Source organism: Paroedura picta, chromosome 4 (genome assembly GCF_049243985.1).
Source record: "Paroedura picta isolate Pp20150507F chromosome 4, Ppicta_v3.0, whole genome shotgun sequence".
Classification (NCBI taxonomy): domain Eukaryota; kingdom Metazoa; phylum Chordata; class Lepidosauria; order Squamata; family Gekkonidae; genus Paroedura; species Paroedura picta.
In genome coordinates, this window is record NC_135372.1 from 29,176,602 (window position 1) to 29,195,081 (window position 18,480).

Below are 18,480 nucleotides of genomic sequence, written 5' to 3' on the forward strand. Positions count from 1 at the left end.
GGAGGAGGAAGAGAGGGGGTGTTGGGAGGCCGATCAGTCAGAGCACAAAGGATTTCCCAAATCCAACTGGATTTTTTTCTTCTTTCTTTCTTTATTGGGCTTCTAGGCTGCCCCTCAAGAGCCTCTTGTGGCGCAGAATGGTAAGGCAGCCGTCTGAAAGCTTTGCCCATGAGGCTGGGAGTTCGATCCCAGCAGCCGGCTCAAGGTTGACTCAACCTTCCATCCTTCCAAGGTCGGTAAAATGAGTACCCAGCTTGCTGGGGGGTAAACGGTAATGACTGGGGAAGGCACTGGCAAACCACCCCGTATTGAGTCTGCCATGAAAACGCTAGAGGGCGTCACCCCAAGGGTCAGACATGACTTGGTGCTTGCACAGGGAATACCTTTACCTTTACCTTTAGGCTGCTCCTCTCCAAAATGTTCTTGGGGCAGCTTACAACAGTTTCACATCTAAAATCCCGCACAATAAAGATAACCTCATCAAACTGATCAGTCTAAATCTTTAATAGAAGCACACTTCATCACTATTCTCCCCCAACATACCTGGGAGCATATAGATGGAATTCCAGTTTCAAGACTCAGATGGCAGGAGGGGGGGGACTGGAGATGGGGAGGAGGGAGACCAGCCATTCAAGGCTGATTCCCTTTCAAGGAACTAAGCACCCCCAACTGGGACCGTTTTGGGTCCCCAGTGCGAGATGCACCCTTGTGTGGACTCTAGAACCAGGACTTCAGCACACCATCTTAAAACACAGGAAAGTTCATAGGGCACAAATGGTTTTCAGTGGGCTCCGTCCTCAACCGTTCAGGGATTGAAGGCCAAAACCACCACCGGGAGTCAAAAGCAAGGAAAGTCCAGTTCTGCAAGAGCCACTCAGGCCCCCTTTTCTGGGAATGTTTGAAGCTTGCAAACAATTTCTGCAAGCAACCTCGGATAGGATAAGTTGGCGCAGTCAAACTTGGGCGTTACTAATTTATCGATTTGTTTCTCTGCCATGGGGATGAAGGCAGCTTAGGCAACACACTTCATTGTTGTGGCATGTCTGTATCTTATTTTGAAGGGATGTTTAAACATTACCATAGCGATCAGAGAGCGTTAGGGCAGTGGTTGAGAGTAGAGGAGTCAACTACCCCCCCCCACCGGGCCTCAGTAAAAGGCGTTGAGTGGTCCCCGGCGTTGAGTGGTCCCCAGTGATAAAAAGGTTGGGGACCACTGGCTTAGAGCATTCTTCTCTCCTCTGTTTTGTCCTCACAACAACCCTGTGAGGGAGATTAGGCTGAAAAAAGTAATGGGTCCCTGGCCACCTGACCCTTGTCCAGCATTCTTCACCACTACACCCTGTGAGCCTGGAGAACGTCCGGACTTACCCCAGGGAGCGTCTTCTGTTCGTGCAGGGCCATCTGGGCTTTGATCGCAGAATCTCGGGCACAGTATGTGAGGAATGCGCACCCTGAAATGGGAGGAGAGCACACCGAATCAGTCTGCGGGCGGGGAGAGCCCCATTTTCAGCAATTCCTTCCCTGGCCCTCCGCCTCTTTCTACTTCCCACACAACCTGCCCCTTGTCAGAGTCCTCCAGGATGGTTTCCTCACAAAGCATTCTGACAAATGGAACAGTCACAGGATCTGCCTTGCGTTCGTAGAGTTGCCAAGCCCCCATGGCAGGGGACGCTTGGGGTGAGGGGCAGGGACTTCAGTGGGGTACAAGGCCACAGAGTCCACCCCTCCAAAGCATCCTTTTTCTTCAGGAGAACAGATCACTGTAGCCTGCAGGTGAGCTTTAATTCCGGGGGATCCCAGGTCCTACCAGGAGGTTGGCATAACCATAACCATGTAAAAGAAATAACAAATTTAAGAGCAGGAGGGGATGACCAAAAGACAATTTAGGGGTAAGTGGATGTCACCTAGCCTAACTGCAATGGCCCAGAGCTCTGCTGGAGGGGTAGTCAACCTGTGGTCCTCCAGATGTTCATGGACTACAATTCCCACGAGCCCCTGCCAGCATTTGCTGGCAGGGGCTCCTGGGAATTGTAGTCCGTGAACATCTGGAGGACCACAGGTTGACTACCCCTGCTCTGCTGGACTTACAACTGATGTGCCAACTGCAGGGATCAGCTCCTCACAGCCGCCCTGCAGGATGGGCTGTCTGGTGTTACTTCTCCTTGACCTGCAGACTGGGAACATCATGGAGATTTGGGGGTAGAACCTTAAGAAGGGCAGTGTTTGGGGAGGACCTCACTGGGTCTAACACTGTCGCTCCAAAGTGGTCACTTCCTGTAGTGCAGGGATGGCCAAACTGCATATACTGGCAGAGGCTCATGGGAATTGTAGTCCATTAACATCTGGCGAGGCACAGTTTGGCCTAAGCCAGAGCTGGCAACCCCAGGGACTCCCAGAGGAATACAAAATACTATCAGTAATTCCCTCCTTGGCAAAAATGAGGGATAAAAACAAACACACTGAAGCCAACAGAAAGCTCTGTTGCCTGGCCCCAGTAATCAGAGGTAGATTGCCTCTGAACATGGAGGTTTGACCCTCAGTGGCCGCTAGGCCTTAAGAAGTACTACCAGCAGCCCAGACAGCAGGATCTGTCCTCTGCCCTTCTTGCCTGCAGCTGCCCATTTGTCTGCTGCACCACAGAAATGCCTGCAGTGCTCAGCTTTAAATATTTAATTCTAATTAAGAGGCCCCCAGGGCAAGAGCCCTGTTTGGACCAAGCACACAATTTATTTTCATTTAAAACCACATGGGGAGGGGGTGGGGGGACTCAGGATTTCACTCCTGTGTTTATTTGTAGTTTTTAGCAATGGGGAAGCACAGATACCACCCAAGGCAAAAGACAGGAAGCAGTGAAAGATTCTCCACCTCCTCCCCCCAAAAAAAACTATTCAAAATACAGTGAACTTCAGGGTGATAAGACTGGCCACAGGGTAGCTAAATAGAGACCACAGACTTAGGGGGGGAAGCCTCTAGGTGGGGCCTGGGGCACCCCTGGAATGACAGCTCATCTCCAGACCACAGAGATCAGTTCCTCCACAGAAAACAGATGCTTTGAAGGATGGACAATCTGGCCTTGTGCCCCATTGAGGTCTGTGTCCTCCCCAAATTCCGCCCTGGATCTGGTCACTCTAGCCCCCCCCCCCCCCGGCCGCCTGTCTGTGGCTAGGGGTGGGGTATCTGGCTATCACCCTCAGGTGTGGGATTTACCCAGCTGGCTCAGGTCCCAAAGCTATTAGACCTCAAGGAGGAGTTTGCTTCTCCGGCCGTTATGCCAGCCCCCTCAGCAGAAGTAAGATGCCTTTCCCTGTCATGAATGAGAGGTATTTGAGACTCTCCGGGCATTTCCGCACATCTGTAAAAATAGTGTTACGCCAGCTGAATGGTGTAACGCTGAATATAATCACGCCTCCTGTCCCCTTCTCCCCTTTTTGCTGTCTCACTCTTCTCTGCCGCCTTTTCATGCTTCTCACCCTCCACATCTCCTGCTTGAAATGGCGGAAGAGAGCAATGCGGTTTATACGCAACTCTCTTCCACCTGTCAATCAAGATAGGCAGCCAATCCCCTTTATTCAAGCTTTAAAGGTCCCACAAAACCCGCTAATTTTTTTTAATTCATTATTTTCCATTGCTACTTTGAGCTCAGTGTTTTTTGAATGCTACCCCTTTTTGAATCACGAGTCTTGTTAATTTTAAAAATTAATCTCATTCCCGTTTTTTTTTGGGGGGGGGGAGCTTTAGAGAGGCATGCTTTATGCTACAACGTTTGGGAAAAAATCTTTCTGGCATTGCCTGCATACTTGTCTGCCTATTCATTCCTCCAGGATTTTAGATATTTTTTAAAAGATGTCCCCGTCCCCGGGAGAGAGGGGTGCCTTTTGCGCGTTTGAGCCTCCATAACTTCCTTCTGCTGGTTGCTCTCCATTAGATGGCTCTACATAGATTGGAGAATCCACTTTTTGAGATTCACCAACTCGTGCATTAAAATGGCGGCTGTAGCTGGCTGGTTACTGCCCAGAGACTGCAAGTTGGTGACATCATATGGAGGGGCTGGAATATAACAACATCGAAAGGTAAGCATTTCGCAATTTTTAACGGGTGCAGAAATCCTCTCTCTTTTTGCCAGCCTTTTCTCTTAGATGAAGAACCTCCAGCTTTTCCTGACCACCTACTCTAGAGGAGCCTGCATTCAGAAGAGGCCTCCTCTTAACCCTCGGCTGCATTTCAGCCAAGCTGGTCTTGTGTGGATGCCAACAGGCCACCATAGGCCTGCTCTGGCCCGCAGCACAGGGAGGGTAGAAAGGGACTTCAAGGGAGTACAGCACTGCCTTTCAAAGCTGCCAGTTTCTCCAGGGGAACTGACCTCAGCTGTCATCCTGGGAGATCTCCAGGCCTCTCCTGGAAGTTGGCAATCCTAGACCACCATCACATCGCCTTACTCCCCATCTGCTGGAGAAAATCTGGGTCACAAGAATGTTAAGCATGCACACTGGGTGGGAGGTACCCTTGTGGGTAGAGACTGATCCTGGATGCTTGAGGCTGTGCACTGAGCAAGGGGTGGAAATTAGATGGCCTGCATGGCCCCTTCCCACTCTAGGATTTAATTCTGGGTGTGGAGTGTGACAGACAGCACAAACAACAAGCAGTGTGGACACAATTCTACTTAGGGAGATAGTGTGAATATAGCAGCATGACAAAACCTGAATAAAGCAGCCTTTAACACTGCCATAGGTGAGCACAATGACTTACTTAAGTTTCTATCGATAATGTTGCGATATGGGTTATCTTTATGCCTCCTTACTGTTTTAAATTCTTTTCTGATTTGTGGCAGATTATTATATTTGTTTGCCTTCCCTGTTGTTCTGTATAGTTTGCCATACGTGCTTTCTTTTATAGGGAATGGTTATAAAAAGGGGTAGCTAAATCCCTGCTCTGAACTCAGAATGCCGACAGGGACACTTTTTTTAAAAGGGCCGGTTTCAGGTCCCCTGCTGACGGGAATTCGTGTCCTCCAAGCCCCAGAATGCACCGTTTTCTTTCACTGGGCACACATTCACCCACGTGGCTGGCCTTTTTTAAAGCCACAGCACAAACAAGGAGCAAGGTTGCCAACTCTGGCTTAGGAAACTCCAGGAAATTGGGGGGGGGGGGAACCTAGGGGAAGGTGGTCCCCTGACCACCAGCAGGAGTTTTCGTGTGTGGGGGAGTAGGGCTGCCGGACGCAGGTTGGGAAACTCCTAGAGATTTGGGAATGGTGCCTGGGGGGAATAGGAACCTCATCCAGAGAGTCTACTCTAGTCTGAAGCTTCCATTTTCTCCAGGGGGACTGATCTCTGTAGTCAGAAGAGGAGATGTAATTCTGGGGCATCCTGTAGCATCACCTGGAGGCTGGCAACCCTAACTGGGAGTTCCAACCACCCAACTGGAATGTTACTTTGAGCTCAGTTTGAGAAGCAGACCATTGCCTGCAAACAGAGAGGTGTTGTGCTGGACACAGCAGTTAAGAGCCTGACAAGCAATACATCCAACCAACACCACCTCACAGAAGCAAAACAGGTCTGGACTGGGTCCACACCCAGGTAGGAAAGGACAATGGATGTTCAACGGGCCACCTTAAGGTCCATGGGGGGAGAAAAGTGGAGTCTGGATTATTTCTCAACAACACAGGCTTCTTATGTGATGAATCCATTGGACCCTAAGGGGTCTGGTAATGGGAAGCAATTAAGTCCCATGAGCAAGAGCAATCCAGGTATATTCAGAGGGGTGGTCCGAAGCAACGGAAGAAGTGTGGGTGCACATAAAAGCTTATACTCCGAATTAAACTTGGTTGGTCCGGAAGGTGCCCCTGGCCTTGGACTACGCTCAACAGCGATCCAAGCAGAAGTGTCCCACCAACAGCCCTAAAAATAACCCTTTCCCCTTCCAGGACTGCACAGCCACAGTTCCCATCACCGGCAATAACCATGTATGTGGTTCACCTGCATTCACTACCTGGGCAGCCCAGAATACCTACAGCTGTCACCTCAGACAAGAAGATACCCTGGGGTCAAACCCTCCCTCAAAGACCCATTTCTTTATGTCCTTGAGGATCAGATGTTCCTCTACCAAGACTCCCACCTCCAACCTCAGTGGAGCATCCTTGGGGAAGAGGAGACTGCCATATGGAGAAAGGGTTTCTTCAAAGGGATTGCTTCCCCTTTCCCAAGCCTGGCAAACCCTCCTGGCAAACAGAAGCTTACTGTACGACTACTGTCTATTCCGCTGGAAGCAGTTCTCCAGAGTCCCACGCAGAGAGAGGTCTTATACCGCACTGAGAACCAGGGAATTCTAGAGTGTCCAGCTGCTACTTGAAGGCCGCCAGTGAGGGGGAGCTCCCCACCTCCTTGGGCAGCCCATTCCACTGCTGAACTAGACTCCTAGAATCCCGGAGTGAGAAGGGGCCACAAGCAGTCGAAAGCTCACGCCTGGAATAAATCATTGTTGGTCTTAAAAGTGCTACTGGACTCTGATCTTATTGTGCTGCTTCAGACCGACATGGCTACTCATTTGCTTCTTTTAGCAATTCCTCCTTCACGGTCCTCTTCCATTCATGGTGCTTTAACCCAGAATTATCAGGCATATCTTTGAGAGCTTCCCTTTGATTGCACTGTCTTATTGTCCTCTTGGATTCGGTATTTTTTTTTTTTTTTGCATTGTGATACATATGGCTAGCAAAAAAAACACAACATTGAAGGACTGGGATCAAGCTGAACATGAGTTGGCCACATGACGCAGCAGCAAAGAAGGGCTAGAAGATGCATTAAAAGGGGCCTGAGGTCCAGATCACAAGCTGTAACAGCTCTACTCTAACCTGAGTATAAGAACCTAAGAGAAGCCCTGTTGGATCAGGCCAGTGGACCATCCAGTCCAACACTGTGTCACACAATGGCCCAAACCCAGGGCTAACAGGAGGTCCACAAGCCAGGGGGGGGGGAGGTTATTATTTTTCAGTCGGGGGGAGTGTGGCAACAATGAAACGGCAGCTCAAACACCACCTGCTACCTAGATGGGTCTTTGTTTTTGTTTTTTTAACTTCCTTAAAGGGAAAGGGGCTTTTTTTGGGATCATGATAACAGCCGCCCATTGGCTGCTTGACGGCCAGGGGCAGGATGAGCTCAGCAATATCACTTCCTGGCTAGCGATTTTTGCTGAGACCGGAAACCTGTGGGAAACGATAGAAACGCAACTGGATTCCACTACAAAGCCAGGTATGCATAACGACGAATTCCACTATTTAAAATGGTGTTTTTTCATCCCGCAACCAATTTGGCACATAGATCCTGGTGCGGAATGGCCCCTAGAATTCCATTTCTATTCACATCATTTGTGGGGTCTCCTCCTATGGGTAGTCAAACTGTGGCCCTCCAGATGTCCATGGACTACAATTCCCATGAGCCCCCTGCCAGCGAACGCTGGCAGGGGGCTCATGGGAGTTGAAGTCCATGGACATCTGGAGGGCCACAGTTTGACTACCCATACCTTAGGATTCAAAACAGGGAGAGGGGGAGGCTAGATCTACTGAAAATAACCCCCTTCTCTGCTTCATTCAAAGCGGATGAACAAAAATGACAGCACTCGTTTCTTAACAAAGAAAACAGCAAGTTGAAACCACCTAAAAAAAGAAGCAAGGGAAGAAACAGGAGCAGAAGCTACACTTCTGGCAGGGTGCCATTCAGCCTCCAAAGACATGCGAGAGATCAGCCTCCGCATGACCGGATTGCGCCTTGGGGGTCTTGCTCAGAGAAAAGACATCAGAGTCAGTTGCCTTCTCCGGCAGGCCCTTCCTGCCTCCCCTCTCGAGAGCCGGCTTGGCGTAGTGGTTAAAGAGCAGCGGACCCTAGCCTGGAGGTCCACATGCAACCAGTTGGGTAACCTTGGGCCAGTCCCTGTTCTCTGAGAGCTGATCTCTTAGAGCAGTTCTCTCAGCCCCACTTTCCTCACAGGATGTCCCTTGGATGGGGGGGGCAGTGGAGAAACAATACCCATATTCTCCCACAATTGTGGCACTCATGGTGCCCGGGGAAGGAAGGGAGGGGCCTCAGCTGGGTATCATATCACTGAGGCCACCCTCCAAAGCTGCCACTCTAATCTGGAGATCAACTGTAAAAATTACCCACAGCCACCTTGTAAGGTATGCCATCAACAAGGCTGGGCGCTTTCACTGGCCTGCAGCAGAAGATAAAGATCTTTCATGAAATCGCCATGACAGTTCTCTTGAAGCACCAGAAGCAACACCTGACGTATTTCCTTCGTGAGGTTGTTTTGTTCCAGAGCTTGAGGCCACCGCCAAGAAGCCCCTGCCCCTTGAACTGCCATTCTTAGCCTTGCAGGGAAAGACAATTGACAATTTCAAAAAGGCTCCAAGCAGGGAGCAACGCACAATTAGGGCTACCAACACTGGCTTGTGAAGGGCCTAGAGCAAGGGCAGTCAAACTGCGGCCCTCCAGATGTCCATGGACTACAATACCCATGAGCTCATGCCAGCGTTTTCTGGCAGGGGCTCATGGGAATTGTAGTCCATGGACATCTGGAGGGCCGCAGTTTGACTACTCCTGGCCTAGAGACTTGGTGGTGCAGCCTGAGGTCAGGTTTTCGGGAGGGGAAATCTCAGCGGCATGCCAACTCTCCAGAGGAATTGACCACTGCAACCTCGGCCGGAGGTGTAATTTGAAGAGAACTCCAGGCCTCTCCTTGACGTTGGCATGCTGCGATGCGCACACACAGTCTAATGTAGGGTTGCCAACTATAGGTGGAGAAATACCTGGAGATTTTTTTGGGGGGGGAGGAGATTTTGGGGAGTTAAGGGACACAATGTTTTAAGGTCCACTTCTCCAAAGCAGCCCCCCCCCCCCGGGAACTTCTCTGTTATCTGGAGATCAGTCATAAAACCAGGAGATCTCCAGGTCTCACGGGGAAAAAATCTAACTGGATGGGGCCTAAGAATAAGAGTGCATGGTGCAAATTATAGTTTTGACCTAGGGGCTTTGTGCATGTTTATAACTTGCTGTCTAAATTATCCAGACATTCAGCCTTGTAGGTCCTAGCCAATTCCAATTAGGTGTTTTGTTTTTGGTTTCATGTACCATTTCTCCCTTCTTTGTTCTTTGTTTAATCTCCAGGCCTCACCTGGAGGTTTATAATCCTAGAGTTATGCCATAGGGGACCCCCCCCACACACACATCTCCAGTCTTGATGAACTGATCCCTATTGCTTGAAGATCAGCTGTAGTCCCAGGAGATCGTCAGCCAACACCTGGAGGTTGGCAACCCCAGATTTCAGCCCGCCCTCCAAAGCATCTGTTTTCTCTGTAGGCTCCCCTGTAATTCCAGGAACTCTGCCAGATCCATCTGGAGGATGAGGCATGTGAAATTGCTCCACCTTCCTGTATCTGCTCCCTCCAGCCATTCATCTGCACAGATCCTGTGACCCCCCCCCACCCCAGAATGGTCTTTCCAGGGATCAGAAAGGGCTGCAGGAGTGGAGCTGAACTGGAGAAGGTAGTAGGCAGGGCAGAGTGCTTGGGCAGTGGGTTGACATGGGCAGAGGGGTTATCAAGAGGCACCTGGCTGCATTGGATGAGTTCAGTTCTGCTAGGCCAGATGGTGTGCCCCCAAGAGTGCTCAGAAAGGGATCAGAAAGGGCTGCAGGAGTGGAGCTGAACTGGAGAAGGTAGTAGGCAGGGCAGAGTGCTTGGGTGGTGGGTTGACATGAGCAGAGGGGTTATCAAGAGGCACCTGGCTGCATTGGATGAGTTCAGTTCTGCTAGATGTGCCCCCAAGAATGCTCAAAGTACTTTCTGGAGAGCTTGCAGAACCCTTGTACATTAATTTTAGGACCTCTTGGAGGACTGGAGAAGTGCCAGAAGACTGGAGGAGAGTGAATCTTATCCTAGTCTTCAAATAAGGGAGGAGAGATGACTTGGGAAACAACAGGCCAACCAGCCTAACCTCAGGTGCAGGGAAGAAAATGGAGCGGATTTTAAAGGAGGTGATCGGCAAACATCTGAAGGACAATTTGTTGATCCCGGGAAGTCAGCACGGATTTGCCTCCAACAGGTCTATAAAAACATTTGGGCAGGGATGACTGGACCCCTCCGCCCCATCCACGGAGGACTAAAGCGCCTGATACCAAATTAATATCAAGGCAGATGAACAAAGAATATAATGCACCCCCCGCCACAGTGTGTTTCCCTTGTGGCCGCCCTTCAAGCCTGTTTTTATTCTCGAAGGCAGCTCCAAGAGGAGGGACAACTGAGGCCCCTCCCCCCCACACCATTTCTGTGTTTATTATTGTAGAGCCCATGAGAAAATGCAATTTAGGCAACACTAGACTTGGATTTTTATAGCACTGGAATCTACCTGTATTTTTAAACTCACTTCCAAATTTCTCCTCAAAGAAACATAGAATTAAACCCCTGTACCCTTATGAGCCTCTTGTGGCGCAGAGTGGTAAGGCAGTGATATGCTGTCTGAAGCTGTCTGCCCATGAAGTTGGGAGTTCAATCCCAGCAGCCGGCTCAAGGTCGACTCAGCCTTCTATCCTTCCGAGGTGGGTAAAATGAGTACCCAGCTTGCTGGGGCGTAACCGGTAATGACTGGGGAAGGCACTGGCAAACCACCCCGTATTGAGTCTGCCATGAAAACGCTAGAGGGCGTCACCCCAAGGGTCAGACATGACCTGGTGCTTGCACAGGGGATACCTTTACCTTTACCCTTAGAAGTGGGACAGAGGCATAAAACAACCCCCCTGCCCCCTATACATACAGACATCTTCGTTGGGTTGCCAACTCCGTTTTGGTAAATTCCTGGAGATTTGGTGAGGAGCCTAGGGAGGGGCCTCAGTGGGGTACAATGCCCTAAAACCCCTTCGACCTCAAGAGCAGCTATCTCCATAGTCTGGAGGTCACTTTCAATTCCCGGGGATCTCCAGGCCCCACCTGGAGGCTGGCAACGCTCCCTCTTCCAAGGATAAAATCACAAGAATTGTTGAAATTGTAGGAGACTCAGATGAAACCAATCTTCCCTCCTCTATCTGCCTTTCCACAGCGAAAAGCAGCACAAGAGGGAATTTCGGTCGAGGAAAAGGATCATAGAAGGGACCTCCTGGGTCATCTAGTCATGGTGTTGCCAGGTGGAGCCCAGAGATCTCCTGGAATTACAACAGTTCCCCAGGAAAAATGGCTGTTCTAGAATCTATGGCAGGGGTAGTCAAACTGCGGCCTTCCTCCAGATGTCCATGGACTACAATTCCCATGAGCGAATGCTGGTAGGGGCTCATGGGAATTGTAGTCCATGGACATCTGGAGGGCCGCAGTTTGACTACCCCTGGTCTATGGCATTATGCTCCATTGTAGTCCCTCCCCTCTTCAAACCCTGTCCAGGAGTTCTACCCCCCACCAGGGAGGTTCAATATTGACCCCCAAGAACACACAAGACAACAGCTTCAGGGGTGCCGTCACAGTGACCTTTTGCATGAAGACAATCTCTCAGAGGGTTTTTTGCGCAGCTGCCTCTGCATCACCTCCTTCCAAAGACCAGCATCTTCCCAAGCCTGTTCTGCAGCCTGCCTTTCTTACCCACATTTCCTAGGCAGGGATAGTTTGGGGACATGCGAAAAAGGAACAGGTTTCTTAGGGGGGGGGGTCCATGCGATCGGTACCATCTGCAGACACTTCCAACCCACTCACCAGCTGAAATCAGCAACCCAACCCAGGGAGAGGATCCAAAAAGCAGGCAAGGAAGTGGGGAGGAGAAATGTGGGGAGAGGAAGGAGGGAGGGCCTTTGTTCAGGATGGCAATTCACTGCTGGAGTGAGTGATTCAGCAGGCTATATATCACTCTAAGGCAGGGGTGACCAAACTGTGGCTCTCTTCAGATGCCCATGGACCTCTGGAGAGCCAGTTTGACCACTTCTGCTCCAAGATGTTATCTCCTTGAATAGGGTGCCTCTTTTGTCTTAACCCGAGAGCTGTCCTCTGACCCTTCTTCCCTCTTTATCTCCTTCCTCCCATCATATGGCCTTCCATGGAAATCCATGTCTTTACAGGTCTCTCCTCTAGAGACAGTGTCCTCAGACTCCCCCCTCGCCACCCCCCACACACAACATCAGGTAACAGGAAAAGGACTCTTTAGATTAGGCTAGACAGATACTTCTGACGGATGTTTGAGGCTGATCCTGCTTTGAGCAGGGGGTTGGACTACGCGGCCTCTGTGGCCCCTTCCCACTTGAGGCTTCTATGAGTCTAGTTAAATAAATGCAAGTTTTTTACCTTTTGCAATATCCTTCCCCGGAGATTTATCTCCTGCATCCAGCATCTTGCTTCTATGACTGGGTTGTGTTCTGCTCTATTAATCAAACCTCCCAATATTCAGGAGGCCTCAGGCCTGCGGTTCTCACCCCGTCAGGCCAAAACCCCATTGCAAAGCCAGCTACGCTGATGGCCATCTGGACAGTGGATGGCCAGTTGAGCAAAGCAGGCCCTGAGTCTCTTCCCCACCCCCTTCCTTGGCGCAATTATTAATCATGTGTCTCTCTTCAGGGCTGCCAGTTCTGTGGCATGGTGGGCCCACCCTCCCTAAGGCTCCACCACCCCAGACTTCCCAAACTAGAGGGGGCAACTCTACTTCAACAGGGAGAACCAGGTTCAAATCCCTACTCCTTCAAGGAAACTTGTTGGGAGGCTTTGGGTGGGGGGCTGTCCTCCCCCCACCCTGCCCTGGCACCTCACAGGGCTTTTGTTACAAGGATAGGATGTTGTAAGTTGCTTTGCGTCCCCCCCCCCCCTGCAAGGGTCTAAGTTGATTGATGAATGAGATGAATCTTGCTCATGGTCCCATTCAGATCAAGGGCACTGACCCCCCACGGGAATGCTCTCCATCTCCCTCTCTCATGGAAAGGGTCTCCCCACAGCATGCTCTTACCGCCCCCCACCCCTGCCCCTGAAGTAGGTGGATGCTGCTGCTGCAGCCCCATGAGGAGCATGGGAGAAGTCGGTCCATGGGAAAAGCCAATTTCCCACTTCAGGCCCTGGAATTCTGGGACAGCCTACCTGACACGTCTGGTTCTAAAGAGGAAACAGCCAGCAACCTCCACCCACCACCCCCTTCAAGAGCACACTTTGGAGAAAATGTGCTCATTTCCAACCAATACAGGCATGCCAAAGTTTGCTCACCAGGAACATGGCTATAAGCTCTGAGAGCTAGGAACAGAACCTCCCCACCGAAGGGCACTGCACCTGAATTTGCAATTTCTCTCTCCCCCCTTCTCTGATCACAAGATTCCATCTGGGGGTAGATTGGCAGTAAGACTATCAAAAAAACCACCGTCTTCGTTGTCCTTCCTCTTTGATCAAGGGCCTCTTTTCCAGGACTCCGGTTCCAGCAAGCACTTCCCCATCACAGTTAGGCTTGCCAATTCCAGGTTGGGAAATTCCTGGAGATTTGGGGGGTTAGGGAAGGGAGGGACCCCCTCCAAAGCAGCCCTTCTCTCCAGGGGAACTGGTCTCGGTTGCCTTGCAAACTGTTGTTCTTCTAGGAAATCTCCAGACAAATCTCCTGGAAGTTGGCAACTCTAAGTACCATCCACCAGAGTCGTTTGGGCCAGGGGTAGTCGAACTGTGGCCCTCCAGATGTCCATGGACTACAATTCCCATGAGGCCCTGCCAGCATTCGCTGGCAGGGACTCATGGGAATTTTAGTCCATGGACATCTGGAGGGCCGCAGTTTGACTACCCCTGGTTTGGGCCAACCCTGGCCCACAAGACATGAAGCACCAACTCCCAGACAGGGTTACCAACCTCCAGGTGGAGATCTAGAATTACAACTGGGAAAACCAGCTGCCTGGGAGCACAGATTGTGTGTTATACTGTACTGAGGTCGTCCCCCCCCCCCCTAATTCTACCCTCAAATCTCTAGGAATCTCCTGAGATGGCAGCCGTAATCCCAGAACAGAGGGCAGGGCTCTCCCAGATCTCAGAGCCGTGTTTCATCTGAAGACTGCAGTGGCTCTAGCTCAGGGGTAGTCAAAACTGCGGTCCTCCAGATGTCCATGGACTACAATTCCCAGGAGCCCCTGCCAACAAACGCTGGCAGGGGCTCCTGGGAATTGTAGTCCATGGACATCTGGAGGGCCGCAGTTTGACTACCCCTGCTCTAGCTAACCAGCTTCCCTGCTACTGCCTTGCCCCCCTCCCCCTCCCCCTCCCCCTCGGGACAGCCGAAATCCAAGCATGCCTTCTGGAGAGCATCTGCCAAGCACGGCCCACGCATGCACGTGTGTTTCCTGGTCTTCGGTAAGCCCAGCAATCAAGCCTGCCTCATGGGAACCGCGGGGAGCCGAGGGAGAGAAAGCGGTCCGGGTGGAACTCCTCTGGGCAGAAGGGAGGGCAGGCCAGAGGGCCAGCCTCAGCCCCCTGGCCCCTAGAGGGCGCTCAAGGCAGCAAGTTCCAGGGATGCTGCAACGCAAACTGAGCCACATAAATGTTTCCAGGGTGGGGAGGACCATCCCAGAAGAGGACAGCCCTGTTAGCCTAGGCCACCAAATAGAGAGGCCAGCCAGAATTGCAGCAGAGGTCGGTTCCCCTGGAGAAAACCGCACTCACTTAGAAGGTGGGCTGTATGGCATTGTGCCCCACTGAAACTCCTCTCCAAACCGTTCTCTGCAGGCTCTACCCCCAGAGTCTAGGCTTTTCCCTGCCCTATTGCTCGAAGGGACCAAGAACATCGTGGTTAGGGACAATGCCATGGATAGGGCCTACTTTACAGGGTTGTTGCAACACAAAGCAGGGAGACTGATCTCGCCAAGTCCAGAGGAGCCGCGATCCTTGCCTCTAGCACAGGGGTAGTCAACCTGTGGTCCTCCAGATGTCCATGGACTACAATCCCCATGAGCCCCTGCCAGCGTTTGTTGGCAGGGGCTCCTGGGAATTGTAGTCCATGGACATCTGGAGGACCACAGGTTGACTACCCCTGCTCTAGCACACATCAGCGACCACTGAGAAGCAGCCACAGTGTGAGCACATATTCCAGGCAAGGAGCTGGCTTCTGGTACCCAGAGGAAGGCAGCTCTTCAGGGGAAGAGAGCACCAGCCTTTCCAGGATGAGGCCTTGGGGACCCCTGCAAGTTCCATTCAGGTGGGCAGCTGTGAAGTCTGAACCAACAGGCAGGGCCACTTTATCCATGTTGCATGTTCAAACATGCTCTGGACCCCTCATTAGGGTTGTGTGCGGTGGCATCCGAATCGGCCGTTCCAGGAACGGCCGATTCGGACGCCGCCTCACACAACCCTACCTTACATTGCCTCCCCCCCCCCCATGCATCTGGGACATAGTCTCTCACCTCTCCTCTTTAAGGACACTCAGAGTGACACCCCTTCCCGGTGTGGGGGAGCCCCTCTGCCCCCAGTCTGCTTGCTCCTGCTGCAACTGTACACTTTTAGGGCTCCACAAATCCTTAAACTGGGTCGGGAACTACAGGCTCCCGTGAATCCTTAAACCACTCTAGGCAACAGGGCGAAATTTGAGTCCAGGGGCATCTTTCAGACCAGGTTAATTTCAGGGGATGTGCTTTTGCCTGCAGGCACGCACACATGCAAGCTTTCCCTCTGATTTAAACTGTGTTGCTCTGAATGGTGCCCAGTTCCCAAGTCCAGCACGTTAACCACTGTCCCATGCAGGCTTTCATGTTACACATTATCGTCCTGGTGAAGCTTGCCAAGGGGTTCACAGAAAGCATTGTAGAAATGGGGAGGGGGGTCTCAAAGTCCAGCACCTGTTTAGTCTGTGACCTGTTAGCTCCTCCCCTTAATGTTCCATGAGGGGCATTTGAACCTTGGACCTCAGAGACTCAAGTGTTGCTCCTTTAAAAACATCAATGAAGTAAGGAACCTTTTAGGGATTAGTTTAGCCGCACGCTCCAAGACAAACTGAGAATGCCCAAACCTGTCATTTGTGCAGCATACACCTTCCACTAGCCTTTTTGGACTCAGTAGGTGAACCTGGACCCCCATGGTCTTAGTGCACCCCCATTGTTGCCTCTCACAGACTCCTGCAGAGGGGACCTGATTGAGGAAAGGGCGGGGACAGAGCAGCTGTCAGCCTAGCCTACCTCACAAAGCAGCTGTGAGCGCAGAGACCCATACAAGCCACTCTGAGCTCCTTAGAAGAAGGGGGAGGGCCAAGGTGTGATCTGCACATGCTCTGAGGCACTCATTTTTCTCCGAGGAGTCTAAGCCACGCTGCTCAAGGCAGCTGGCTCATTGCATCTACGAAAGCATCAAAGAACTCTGTAGGGAAGGGAAAAAATTACCACGTTCCTCCCCTTGTACATTTTAACCATCATGCATCAGAATTAAGAAAAAAATGATTTAAAGCAAAAAAATAAAAAATAATAAAATAGAATATGGAAACATTTCTGCCTTTGACCACCTGCTCTGATTTTTTTTTTAAGAAGAAGAGCCATTGTTTCTCTGATCAACGTTAAGTACCTAACAATTTAACCTCACAAAGGTAGAAAGGATGGATTCAAATGAGTAGCCGTGTTGGTCTGAAATAGCACAATAAAATCAAAGTCCAGTAGCACCTTTAAGACCAACAAAGATTTATTCAAGGCGTGAGCTTTCCGGTGCTTCATCTTTGTTGGTCTTAAAGGTGCTGCTGGACTGTGATTTTTAAAGATTGTCAGGAACATTTTAATAGCTGTAAGCCTCATTTTGGGCAAGATGGTCCCAAGAAGAACCCACAGGCCAGATCTCCCCAAGAGACAAGTCCCCCCCCCATACACACACACAAATACACACACTCACTGCACTGAGGCCAGAGCCCCTCCTGAAGGGCTGCACAGGCAGATGGGCCAGAATCCGAAAGGCATCCCCTCTGTCAGTCACTTAAGCCTTTCAAAGCAGCTGCACTCCCCTCCTCAGTCTGGCCGGGGAAGCTGGGCTAAGCCACCGTGCAGATCCCAAGCAGATTCCCTCCCGCTCTTTTATTTCCCCTTTTTAAATCAAATGCAATTGCATCCAGTGGATTTAAAGTTCCCACGGCCACCTCTGTCAAAAGCTTAGGCGAGGAGGAGGAAAAGCTCCCCAGAGAAGAGAAAACCAAGAGCAGGGATGTAACTGCTAGGAGGGGGCCCAGTGGACATGGAAAGGGGGAGGGATTGAACCAGGAAACCAAAAACAGGGATGAGAAGAAGGTTGTGAAGAAGCAGCAGCAGAAGAGTAAGAAAATGCAGAGCTTTTGTGTGTGTGTGTGTGTGTGTGTGTGTGTAGGGGGGGAGTGATTCAGGTTCTCCATAACACCTGCGGTGAGGGTGGGGGGCTGTCCTGGCATTTCCTCCAACGTAAATGGAGCTCTTCCATTGCCTTCAACCATCTTTGGGGCCCACATGAGACAAAACCAGCCCCCTTGGCCAAGCGGGGGGTTCCCAGAAGCAGAAGCCCAGCCTCTCAGTCCCAGGGACAAAAAAGGGGAGCAGTTTTGTCATGATAGGGAGAGAGGGGGGGAAGCAAAATGGAAGAGGGAGGATTTGCATATTGTGATGGGTTGAAGGCAAAAATTGGGAGGCAGAGAGGGAGGGGTGGGGAAAGTGGAGAGGACAGGGATGGTGAGAAGATGGCCAAGGATGGCTGAACAGGGAGTGAAAGGGGGGGAGGCACATTCTAAGAGGAACCATTTTCACCAAGCATGGGGGAATGATCTTGTGGGGGGAGGCAGGGGGTGCTAAGGAAGCAGGGAGGGGGGAGGAATGGGAACGGCCAGCAGGAGGAAAGGGAGAGACAAGAGGGAGTGCTGGAGGGAGGGGTGAATGGGGTTGCAGAAGACCCCTGGCTGCTGGAATCTCACCCTTGTGCATGCCGGTGTAGCGATCTTTGAGCACGGTGAGTTCGTAGATCTGGCCAAACTGCTCGAAAAGGGGCTTCAGGTCTTTCTCCTCCAGGTTCCGGGGGATCTGGCCCACAAATAGCTTGATAGCATCCAGGTCCTTCATGCCCTCAGGCTCCGAGCTGCTGCCACCGCTGCTCATGGGGGAGGTGCGGGGCGGCTGCTGTGGCTGTGCCTGCCGCCTGGGCTCACTCGCAGGGAGTCTGGCCATTCCCCGAGCCCCGGTGCGGGCTGCGCAGCGGAAGATGCTGCAGGGAGAAGATGCAGGCAGATGGAAAACAGGCTGGCGGCTGCAGCATCAGGACCACAAAAGGCAGGCGCTCTGCAGTGACACCTGCTGGCCAATGTGTGAAGTGCAGGATGTTTGGGAATGGGGGGGGGGAGAAGGATGGGGGGGCCTCTAGGGTTTTAGGGTGGGGAGGAAGGAGAGATTAAAAGCACATCCCAAAATAAAGGTGGTTATGCAACCCAATGAAAAGAGAGGCAAGCTCAAGAGCCTGAAGACCTTCGGGAACACCATGCTGGGTTGGATGAGCAAGCCATCTGACCCAGCATGGAAGGTCTT

General features: G+C 51.5%; 1 protein-coding gene across 5 annotated transcripts in view; it reads right to left on the reverse strand.

Moving 5' to 3' along the window:
- CELF5 (CUGBP Elav-like family member 5) overlaps positions 1–18,209 on the reverse strand; it is a 68,328-nt gene extending 50,119 nt beyond the window's left edge. For 4 of the 5 annotated variants that reach the window (XM_077332118.1, XM_077332116.1, XM_077332117.1 and 1 more), the window contains exons 1-2: positions 17,877–18,209; positions 1,369–1,451 (exon numbers count right to left, since the gene is read on the reverse strand). In XM_077332118.1, the coding sequence (XP_077188233.1) occupies positions 1,369–1,451; positions 17,877–18,126 (333 nt within the window). In that variant the 5' untranslated portion in view covers positions 18,127–18,209. Of the gene's footprint in view, positions 1–1,368; positions 1,452–4,360; positions 4,444–17,876 lie in introns of all 5 variants that reach the window. The other variant, XM_077332120.1, reaches the window with a different exon arrangement.
- Between the last annotated feature and the right edge of the window lie 271 nt (positions 18,210–18,480).